Source organism: Myxine glutinosa, chromosome 5 (assembly GCF_964187855.1).
Source record: "Myxine glutinosa chromosome 5, kmMyxGlut1.1, whole genome shotgun sequence".
In the NCBI taxonomy this organism is placed as follows: Eukaryota; Metazoa; Chordata; class Myxini; order Myxiniformes; family Myxinidae; genus Myxine; species Myxine glutinosa.
In genome coordinates, this window is record NC_136265.1 from 120,586,184 (window position 1) to 120,598,843 (window position 12,660).

General features: G+C 36.1%; 1 protein-coding gene across 2 annotated transcripts in view; it reads left to right on the top strand.

Annotated features, from left to right (window-relative positions):
• LOC137427166 (uncharacterized) overlaps positions 1-12,660 on the top strand; it is an 80,369-nt gene that overhangs the window by 49,044 nt on the left and 18,665 nt on the right. For both annotated transcript variants that reach the window (XM_068116395.2, XM_078778606.1), the window contains exon 3: positions 1,207-1,265. In XM_068116395.2, coding sequence (XP_067972496.1) covers positions 1,207-1,265 — 59 coding nt within the window. The remainder of the gene's footprint in view (positions 1-1,206; positions 1,266-12,660) is intronic.

Here is a 12,660-nt window from a genome sequence, read left to right on the forward strand (position 1 = left end):
CAAACAGTTGTGGATGGATTCAGACGAAATTTGGCAGAGAGGTAGTGTATGTGACGAGGACTAATCGATTCGATTTTGGTGAAGATCTGAATATGGATTTTGAAATGAGAATTATTTAATTTTGAATTGATTCTTCACTATTGAGTGACAGGGATAAAACTGATACATAGCGCGATATCTCAAAAAGTTGTGGACGGATTTGGATGAAACTTGGTGGACAAGTTGTGTGTGTGACAAGGACGAATCGATTTGATTTTAGAGAAGATCTGAATATGGATTCGGATACGATAATTATTTAATCTTAAGTGATTCTTCACCATTGAGTGATAGAGGAAAAAATGATATATATAGCATGATATTAAAAAAACTTGTGGACGGGTTATGACTAAACCAGGTGGATGAGTTGGGTAAGTGACAAGAACCAGCCGATTCGATTTTGGTTCATGTTGGATCCAGATCCGACCTATCAGTGGGATACAAAACATAAACTGTTCAGTCTGGCCGAGGTATGCGCTCCACTGAGTGCCGATCGAGTTTTTTTTTTTTGTTCTTTTCCCCCACACTTAAAAAAAAAACTTTACAACATATTTTAATCAGCTCTGTCTGTCTTTCCGTCCGTCTGTCACGCTATCTCCTCCTTAACCGTTGTGCAGAAATTCACCAATCTGGGTAGTTATGATCATCATATCGCAAAAAGGTGCAAGAGCAGTGTCATTTCTGGCCCCGCCCCCTGAGGTGGTGTCGGAGGATGAAATACCGAAAAATGCAATTATGCGCACATTTTAAAACATTGTTTAGTGAAACTTTGTATATGTAATCATTATTGGTGGATGCATGAAATATATAACATTTTAAAAATTTGACCCCCGGTTCATGCCCCAGTCGGTGTGGAATTGGGGTCACAGGGGTCAAAACTGATTTTAAAAAAAAAAACTCAACATTTGATATTGGGTCAATACTGGCGGAACTGTTAGCCGTTTTCCAGCTCTGCTTTAGGTGGGAAGAGTGGGGATCTGCGATGACGCTTAATCGACTTCACCCAAAAAAATTTTTTGCCATTTGTCCTTATCGGTCGATTCGACCGATTGAAGCTGTAATTGATACCAAATGCGCTTCTACGAAGTATTGACTCAGGGCGTTGAATACTTTTCTAAATCAGATTTTTTTTCTGCTGAACGTGTCTTTGTCTCCTGTGTTCCATGCTAGGTGTCCAAGTGACTTCAATGGAGATCGGTGTCAGCACTTTGCCGTGACGAAGTTTCATCGTAAGGAGAGGGAGAGGGATTATATTTAACTGTCAGAGTAAAGTTGATGAGAGAGCTGGAGTTCAGCTGGGTTGTGAGGGAGTGGGGTGGCTGGGAGGTGTCGGAGGGAGAATGTCGGGCAATTGGATTGAGTGGTGAGAATGAGTAGGATGCGAGTGGAGAGAACGCGGTTGATTTGAGGAAGGTGAAAGGTGTGTAATTGAAGGTGAGGCATATACAGTGCCTTTCACATAATTGTTCTGAAAACATTCCAGTGTTGCTTTGATTGTATGCTTGAGGTCATTGTATTGTTGGAATGTAAATCTTCGCCACAGTGTGGGGTCTGTTGCACTCTGAAGCTGGTTCTCCTCAAGGATTTGCCTTTATTTGGCTTCATTCATTGTTCCCTAAATCCTTACAAGCCTCCCAGTCCCTGCCGCTGAAAAGCATCCCCATAGCATGATGCTGCCAGCACCATGCTTCACAGTAGGGATGGTGTTAGATGGGTGATGAGTTGTTCTCGGTACGGCCAGCCATAGTAGCCCTTTGCATTCAGGCCAAAGAGTTCAATTTTCATCTCATCAGACGATGGAATCTTTTGCCTCATGCTCTCAGAGTCTTTCACGTGCCTTTTTGCAAACTCCAGGTGTGCTGTCATGTGTCTTTTTCTCAAGAGTGGCTTCCGTCTAACCACTCTCCCACAAAACCTAGATTTGTGAAGTGCTGCAGAGATTGTTGTCCTTCTGGTAGGTTCTCCCATCTCAGCCAAGGGACTCTGTGGGTCTGTCAGAGTGGTCAATGGGTTATTGGTCACCTCTCTGACCGAAGTCCTTCTTGCCCGGTTGCTCAGTTTGGTCAGATGGCCAGCACTAGGAAGAGTCTGTGTAGTTCCATATTCTTTCCATTTCCTAAAGATGGAGCTCACTGTGCTCTTGGGAACTTTCAACACTCTAGAAACTGTTTTATACCTTTCCCAGATCTGTGCTTCCTCACAGTTCTATCTCGGAGTTCTACAGACAGTTCCTTGGACTTCAAGGTAGAGATTCTGCTCTGAAATACACTGTCAACTGTGGGACCTTGGAAGGAAAGATGTGTTTCTTTATAAACTATAACAGCACTCAGTAGAGAGCATACCTCCGCCTGGTGAACAGTTTACTTTTGTATTCCACTGATAGGCCGGATCTGGATTCGGACCTGAACCAAAATCTAATCGGCTTGTTCTTGTCACCCAACCAACTCTCCACCAAGTTTATTCATAACTCGTCCATAAATTTTTTAAATATCATGTTATATATCGCTTTTCACCCGATCTTTCAATGGTGAAGAATCATTTAATAATTAAATAATTATTGTAGCCGAATCCATATTCAGATCTTCACCAAAATCGAAACAATTAGTCCTTTTCACACACACAACCTCTCCAACAAGTTTCGTCCAAATGCGTCCACAACGTTTTGAGATATCCTGCTATATGTTGGTTTTGGCCCGATCACTCAATGGTGAAGAATCACTTAAAATATTATACTAGCTGGATCCGCATCTGGATCTTCACCAAAATTGAATGGATTCCTCCTTGTCACACACACAACCTGTCCAACACGTTTCGCCCGAATCCATCCATAGCTTTTTGAGATATCCTGCTAATATGTTGGTTCTCACTATCTCCCAATATGTTCCCTATCTCCCAATGGTGAAGAATCACCTAAAAAATTAATTAACTCTCATATCCGAATCCATATTCAGATCTTCACCAAAATCGAATCGAATCGTCCTTGTCACATACCCAACCGGTCCACCATGTTTCGTCCAAAGTCGTCCACAACGTTTTGAGATATCCTGCAATGTATCGTTTTTGGTCCTATCTCCCAATGGTGAAGAATCATTTAAAAATTATAGTAGCCGAATCCGAATCCGGATCTTCACCAAAATCGATTCTATTTCTCTTTGTCAGACATCCAACCTCTCCACCAAATTTCGTCCAAATCCTTCCCCCTTCCCTCACCCCTCCCCCTCCCCCTCCCCTTCCCTCCTCCCCCTCCCCTTCCCTCCTCCCCCTCCCTCCCGCTCCCCCTCCCTTTCCCCCCTCCCCCTCCCCCTACCCTTCCCACTCCCTTCTCCCTCCACCCTACCCTCTCCCCTTCCCCACTCCCCTTTCCCCTCCCCTCCCCTCCCCCTCCCTTTCCCCATGCCTCTCCCTTTCCCCCCTACCCATTCCTTTCTGCCCTACCCCTTCCCCATCCCCCTCCACCCTCCCCTCCCCCTCCCTTTCCCCCATGCTCCTCCCTTTCCCCCCTACCCCTTCCTTTCTGCCCTCCCCTCCCCCTCCCCCCTCCCTCTCCCCTCCCCCCTCCCTCTCCCCTCCCCCCTCCCCCCTCCCCCCTCCCTCTCCCCTCCCCCCTCCCTCTCCCCTCCCCCCTCCCTCTCCCCTCCCCCTCCCTCTCCCCTCCCCCTCCCCCCTCCCTCTCCCCTCCCCCCACTCTTCCCCTCCCCCCTGTTCCCCTCCCCTTCCCCCTTCCCTCCCCTCCCCCGCCCGGCAATGCCGGGTACTTCTGCTAGTCGATTATATTTCTCCTTGTCAGACATCCAACCTCTCCACCAAATTTCGTCCAAATCCGTCCACAACTTTTTGAGATATCTTGTTCACAAACGGACAGACGGATGAAAACATAACCTCCATCCACCTTTGGTGGCGGATGTAAGTTTTGTCCAATCAATTGCATTGGCCACAGGTGGACTCCAATCAAGTTGTAGAGACATATCAAGCATGATCAAGGAAAACTGGATGCACCTACGCTCAATTTGGAGTGTCATTGCAGAGGGGTTGAATACTAATTGACTCAAGACATTTCAGCTTTTGATTTTTCATTATTTTGAAAACAGTCCTTGAGTGGCCCAACCAAGGCCCAGACTTGATTCCCATTGAGAATCACTTGAAGATTGCTGTTCACTGACGCTCCACGACAAAATTGGCAGAGCCTGAGCAAATCTACAAGGAAGAATGGGAGAAACTCCCCAAAATCCAGATGTGCAAAGCTGATACAGACATACCCAAGAAGACTTGAAGCTGTAATTGATACCAAATGCGCTTCTACGAAGTATTGACTCAGGGGGTTGAATACTTTTGCAAATCATATTGTTCTGTATTTCATTTTTTATTATTTTGTAAAAATTTCAAGAAAGAAAATTCCACTGCCATTATGGGGCCCTCCGACTATCAACCCTTTTCATCCTTTCGTGACATAAAATCTCAATTCCAACCATTTTAAATTCAGGCTGTAATACCATATGTGAAAAGGTCAAGGGGTGTGAATACTTTCCGAAGACAGTGTAAATTACTTGGTGTAAAAATGAGGGTAAGGTGTACAAGATAGATTCTGGTGCAGAATTGAGAGCAGTGTGGAAGGAGGACAGTACGACATTGATTGATTGATTGTGATCAACTTGATAATATGAGATAAATTGATAGATTAATTAAGTGTGATGAGGTTGATAATATGAGATGGATTGATTGATGAAGTGTGCTCAAGTTGAAAATATGAGATGGATTGATTGAGTACGTGTGCTCAACTTGATAATATGAGATAGATTGATTGATTAAGTGTGCTCAACTTGATAATATGAGATAGATTGATTGATTAAGTGTGCTCAACTTGATAATATGAGATAGATTGATTGATTAAGTGTGCTCAACTTGATAATATGAGATGGATTGATTGATTAAGTGTGCTCAACTTGATAATATGAGATAGATTGATTGATTAAGTGTGCTCAAGTTGAAAATATGAGATGGATTGATTGAGTACATGTGCTCAACTTGATAATATGAGATAGATTGATTGATTAAGTGTGCTCAACTTGATAATATGAGATAGATTGATTGATTAAGTGTGCTCAAGTTGAAAATATGAGATGGATTGATTGATTAAGTGTGCTCAAGTTGAAAATATGAGATGGATTGATTGAGTATGTGTGCTCAACTTGATAATATGAAATAGATTGATTGATTAAGTGTGCTCAAGTTGAAAATATGAGATGGATTGATTGAGTACGTGTGCTCAACTTGATAATATGAGATAGATTGATTGATTAAGTGTGCTCAACTTGATAATATGAGATTGATTGATTGAGTACGTGTGCTCAACTTGATAATATGAGATAGATTGATTGAGTACGTGTGCTCAACTTGATAATATGAGATAGATTGATTGATTAAGTGTGCTCAACTTGATAATATGAGATAGATTGATTGATTAAGTGTGCTCAAGTTGAAAATATGAGATGGATTGATTGAGTACGTGTGCTCAACTTGATAATATGAGATAGATTGATTGATTAAGTGTGCTCAACTTGATAATATGAGATAGATTGATTGATTAAGTGTGCTCAAGTTGAAAATATGAGATGGATTGATTGAGTACGTGTGCTCAACTTGATAATATGAGATAGATTGATTGATTAAGTGTGCTCAAGTTGAAAATATGAGATGGATTGATTGAGTACGTGTGCTCAACTTGATAATATGAGATAGATTGATTGAGTACGTGTGCTCAACTTGATAATATGAGATAGATTGATTGATTAAGTGTGCTCAAGTTGAAAATATGAGATGGATTGATTGAGTACGTGTGCTCAACTTGATAATATGAGATAGATTGATTGATTAAGTGTGCTCAAGTTGAAAATATGAGATGGATTGATTGAGTACGTGTGCTCAACTTGATAATATGAGATAGATTGATTGAGTACGTGTGCTCAACTTGATAATATGAGATGGATTGATTGAGTACGTGTGCTCAACTTGATAATATGAGATATATTGATTGATTAAGTGTGATCAAGTTGATGCTATGAGATGGATTGATTGATTAAGTGTGATCAAGTTGATGCTATGAGATGGATTGATTGATTAAGTGTGATCAAGTTGATAATATGAGATGGATTGATTGAGTACGTGTGCTCAACTTGATAATATGAGATAGATTGATTGATTAAGTGTGCTCAAGTTGAAAATATGAGATGGATTGATTGAGTACGTGTGCTCAACTTGATAATATGAGATAGATTGATTGATTAAGTGTGCTCAAGTTGAAAATATGAGATGGATTGATTGAGTACGTGTGCTCAACTTGATAATATGAGATATATTGATCGATTAAGTGTGATCAAGTTGATGCTATGAGATGGATTGATTGATTAAGTGTGATCAAGTTGATAATATGAGATGGATTGATTGATTAAGTGTGATCAAGTTGATAATATGAGATGGATTGATTGATTAAGTGTGATCAAGTTGATGCTATGAGATGGATTGATTGATTAAGTGTGATCAAGTTGATAATATGGGATGGATTGATTGATTAAGTGTGATCAAGTTGATAATACGAGATGGATTGATTGATTAAGTGTGATGAGGTTGATAATATGAGATAGATTGATTGAGTGTGATCAAGTTGATAATATGAGATAGATTGATTAAGTGTTATCAAGTTGATAATATGAGATAGATTGATTAAGTGTGATGAGGTTGATAAGATGAGATGGATTGATTGATTAAGTGTGATCAAGTTGATAATATGAGATAGATTGATTAAGTGTGATTAAGTGTGATGAGGTTGATAATATGAGATAGATTGATTAAGTGTGATGAGGTTGATAAGATGAGATGGATTGATTGATTAAGTGTGATCAAGTTGATAATATCAGATATATTGATTAAGTGTGATTAAGTGTGATGAGGTTGATAATATGAGATAGATTGATTAAGTGTGATGAGGTTGATAAGATGAGATGGATTGATTGATTAAGTGTGATCAAGTTGATAATATGAGATAGATTGATTAAGTGTGATGAGGTTGATAAGATGAGATGGATTGATTGATTAAGTGTGATCAAGTTGATAATATGAGATAGATTGATTTAAGTGTGATCAAGTTGATAATATGAGATAGATTGATTAAGTGTGATCAAGTTGATAATATGAGATATATTGATTGATTAAGTGTGATCAAGTTGATGATATGAGATGGATTGATTGATTAAGTGTGATGAGGTTGATAATATGAGATAGATTGATTAAGTGTTATGAAGTTGATAATATGAGATAGATTGATTGATTAAGTGTGATCAAGTTGATAATACGAGATGGATTGATTGATTAAGTGTGATCAAGTTGATAATATGAGATGGATAGATTGATTAAGTGTGATCAAGTTGATAATATGAGATGGATTGATTGAGTACGTGTGCTCAACTTGATAATATGAGAAAGATTGATTAAGTGTGATCAAGTTGATAATATGATATGGATTGATTAAGTGTGATCAAGTTGATAATATGAGATAGATTGATTAAGTGTGATCAAGTTGATAATATGAGATGGATTGATTGATTAAGTGTGATGAGGTTGATAATATGAGATAGATTGATTGAGTACGTGTGCTCAACTTGATAATATGAGATAGATTGATTAAGTGTGATCAAGTTGATAATATGAGATAGATTGATTAAGTGTGATCAAGTTGATAATATGAGATAGATTGATTGATAAAGTGTGATCAAATTGATAATATGAGATGGATTGATTGATAAAGTGTGATCAAATTGATAATATGAGATGGATTGATTGATTAAGTGTGATCAAGTTGATCATATGAGATAGATTGATTGATTAAGTGTGATCAAGTTGATAATATGGGATGGATTGATTGAATAAGCATGATCAAATTGATAATATGAGATGGATTGATTGATTGATTAAGTGTGATCAAGTTCATAATATGAGATGGATTAATTGATTAAGCGTGATCAAGTTGATAATATAAAATGGATTGATTGATTGATTAAGTGTGATCAAGTTCATAATATGAGATGGATTAATTGATTAAGCATGATCAAGTTGATAATATAAAATGGATTGATTGATTGATTAAGTGTGATCAAGTTCATAATATGAGATGGATTAATTGATTAAGCGTGATGAAGTTGATAAAATAAAATGGATTGATTGATTAAGCATGATCAAGTTGTCAATTGATTGATTAAGTGTGATCAAGTTGATGATATGAGATGGATTGATTAAGTGTGATCAAGTTGATAATATGAGATGGATTAATTGATTAAGTGTGATCAAGTTGATAAAATTAGATGGATTGATTGATAAAGTGTGATCAAGTTGATAATATGAGATGGATTGATTGATTAAGTGTGATCAAGTTAATAATATGAGATGGATTGATTGATTATGTGTGATCAAGTTGATCATATGAGATAGATTGATTGATTAAGTGTGATCAAGTTGATAATATGGGATGGATTGATTGAATAAGCGTGATCAAATTGATAATATGAGATGGATTAATTGATTAAGTCTGATCAAGTTCATAATATGAGATGGATTAATTGATTAAGCGTGATCAAGTTGATAATATAAAATGGATTGATTGATTGATTAAGTGTGATCAAGTTCATAATATGAGATGGATTAATTGATTAAGCATGATCAAGTTGATAATATAAAATGGATTGATTGATTGATTAAGTGTGATCAAGTTCATAATATGAGATGGATTAATTGATTAAGCATGATGAAGTTGATAAAATAAAATGGATTGATTGATTAAGCATGATCAAGTTGTCAATTGATTGATTAAGTGTGATCAAGTTGATGATATGAGATGGATTGATTAAGTGTGATCAAGTTGACAATATGAGATGGATTAATTGATTAAGTGTGATCAAGTTGATAAGATTAGATGGATTGATTGATAAAGTGTGATCAAGTTGATAATATGAGATGGATTGATTGATTGAATAAGTGTGATCAAGTTGATAATATGAGATGGATTGATTGATTAAGTGTGATCAAGTTGATAATATGAGATGGATTGATTGATTAAGTGTGATCAAGTTGATAATATGAGATGGATTGATTGATTAAGAGTTGATAATATGAGATGGATTGATTGATTCAGAGTTGATAATATGAGATGGATTGATTGATTCAGAGTTGATAATATGAGAGAGGATTGATTGATTAAGAGTTGATAATATGAGAGAGGATTGATTGATTAAGAGTTGATAATATGAGATAGATTGATTAAGTGTGATCAAGTTGATGATATGAGATGGATTGATTGATTAAGTGTGATGAGGTTGATAATATGAGATAGATTGATTGAGTACGTGTGCTCAACTTGATAATATGAGATAGATTGATTAAGTGTGATCAAGTTGATAATATGAGATAGATTGATTAAGTGTGATCAAGTTGATAATATGAGTTAGATTGATTGATAAAGTGTGATCAAATTGATAATATGAGATGGATTGATTGATTAAGTGTGATCAAGTTGATCATATGAGATAGATTGATTGATTAAGTGTGATCAAATTGATAATATGAGATGGATTGATTGATTAAGTGTGATCAAGTTGATCATCTGAGATAGATTGATTGATTAAGTGTGATCAAGTTGATAATATGAGATGGATTGATTGATTAAGTGTGATCAAGTTGATAATATGAGATGGATTGATTGATTTATGTGTGATCAAGTTGATCATATGAGATAGATTGATTGATTAAGTGTGATCAAGTTGATAATATGGGATGGATTGATTGAATAAGCGTGATCAAATTGATAATATGAGATGGATTAATTGATTAAGTGTGATCAAGTTCATAATATGAGATGGATTAATTGATTAAGCGTGATCAAGTTGATAATATAAAATGGATTGATTGATTGATTAAGTGTGATCAAGTTCATAATATGAGATGGATTAATTGATTAAGCATGATCAAGTTGATAATATAAAATGGATTGATTGATTGATTAAATGTGATCAAGTTCATAATATGAGATGGATTAATTGATTAAGCGTGATGAAGTTGATAAAATAAAATGGATTGATTGATTAAGCATGATCAAGTTGTCAATTGATTGATTAAGTGTGATCAAGTTGATGATATGAGATGGATTGATTAAGTGTGATCAAGTTGACAATATGAGATGGATTAATTGATTAAGTGTGATCAAGTTGATAAGATTAGATGGATTGATTGATAAAGTGTGATCAAGTTGATAATATGAGATGGATTGATTGATTGAATAAGTGTGATCAAGTTGATAATATGAGATGGATTGATTGATTAAGTGTGATCAAGTTGATAATATGAGATGGATTGATTGATTAAGTGTGATCAAGTTGATAATATGAGATGGATTGATTGATTAAGAGTTGATAATATGAGATGGATTGATTGATTCAGAGTTGATAATATGAGATGGATTGATTGATTCAGAGTTGATAATATGAGAGAGGATTGATTGATTAAGAGTTGATAATATGAGAGAGGATTGATTGATTAAGAGTTGATAATATGAGATAGATTGATTAAGTGTGATCAAGTTGATAATATGAGATAGATTGATTAAGTGTGATCAAGTTGATAATATGAGATAGATTGATTGATTAAGTGTGATCAAGTTGATACTATGAGATGAATTGATTGATTAAGTGTGATCAAGTTGATGCTATGAGATGGATTGATTGATTAAGTGTGATCAAGTTGATGCTATGAGATAGATTGATTGATTAAGTGTGATCAAGTTGATAATATGGGATGGATTGATTGATTAAGTGTGATCAAGTTGATAATATGAGATAGATTGATTGATTAAGTGTGATCAAGTTGATACTATGAGATGGATTGATTGATTAAGTGTGATCAAGTTGATAATATGAGATAGATTGATTGATTAAGTGTGATCAAGTTGATAATATGGGATGGATTGATTGATTAAGTGTGATCAAGTTGATAATATGAGATAGATTGATTGATTAAGTGTGATCAAGTTGATACTATGAGATGGATTGATTGATTAAGTGTGATCAAGTTGATAATATGAGATAGATTGATTGATTAAGTGTGATCAAGTTGATACTATGAGATGGATTGATTGATTAAGTGTGATCAAGTTGATACAATGAGATGGATTGATTGATTAAGTGTGATCAAGTTGATACTATGAGATGGATTGATTGATTAAGTGTGATCAAGTTGATAATATGAGATAGATTGATTGATTAAGTGTGATCAAGTTGATAATATGAGATGGATTGATTGATTAAGTGTGATCAAGTTGATAATATGAGATAGATTGATTGATTAAGTGTGATCAAGTTGATAATATGAGATGGATTGATTGATTAAGTGTGATCAAGTTGATAATATGAGATAGATTGATTGATTAAGTGTGATCAAGTTGATACTATGAGATGGATTGATTGATTAAGTGTGATCAAGTTGATACTATGAGATGGATTGATTGATTAAGTGTGATGAAGTTGATAATATGAGATGGATTGATTGATTAAGTGTGATGAAGTTGATACTACTCGGGCATGCCCGTACTATATCTATATCTAAAATTATATCCCCCCCCCTCTATTTACATGAAATGGTTTGGTCCAAAGCGAACGGCTTGCGAGTGGTGACAATCCCCCCCCTCTATTTACATGCAATGGTTTGGTCCAAAGCGAACGGCTTCCGGAGTTTGGTAAAGAAATCGCCATCGCGTGCACAAACGCGCAGGAAAGCGAATGAATCGCAAATTCGTTTTTATTAGTTGTAAAACATAGTTTAACGCCAACATAGTTTGCAAACGTGAAATAAATGAATACGCTCTCAAATGTGCCATCCGAGGCAGAGTGTGCCCGCCACGTTCGGCACACGCGATCGTTCGCTGCTCTCTGATTGGTTGAATCGTTTTTTGGACATAGCTCGGTAAGTAATTGTCCGATTAATATGAAACCTTGAAAAGGCACATCCTCGGGTCCCCAGCAATATACCTGGCAAGTTAAAAGTATATCGGACCCGTGGTTGTCGAGAAACAGCGGTCACAGACAAACGTACAGACAGAGATTACTGGAATTATAGATAGATAGATAGATGAGATGAATTGATTGATTAAGTGTGATCAAGTTGATAATATGAGATGGATTGATTGATTAAGTGTGATCAAGTTGATAATATGAGATAGATTGATTGATTAAGTGTGATCAAGTTGATACTATGAGATGGATTGATTGATTAAGTGTGATCAAGTTGATACTATGAGATGGATTGATTGATTAAGTGTGATCAAGTTGATAATATGAGATGGATTGATTGATTAAGTGTGATCAAGTTGATAATATGAGATGGATTGATTGATTAAGAGTTCATAATATGAGATGGATTGATTGATTAAGTGTGATGAAGTTGATACTATGAGATGGATTGATTGATTAAGTGTGATTAAGAGTTGATAATATGAGATGGATTGATTGATTAAGTGTGATCAAGTTGATAATATGAGATGGATTGATTGATTAAGTGTGATCAAGTTGATAATATGGGATGGATTGATTG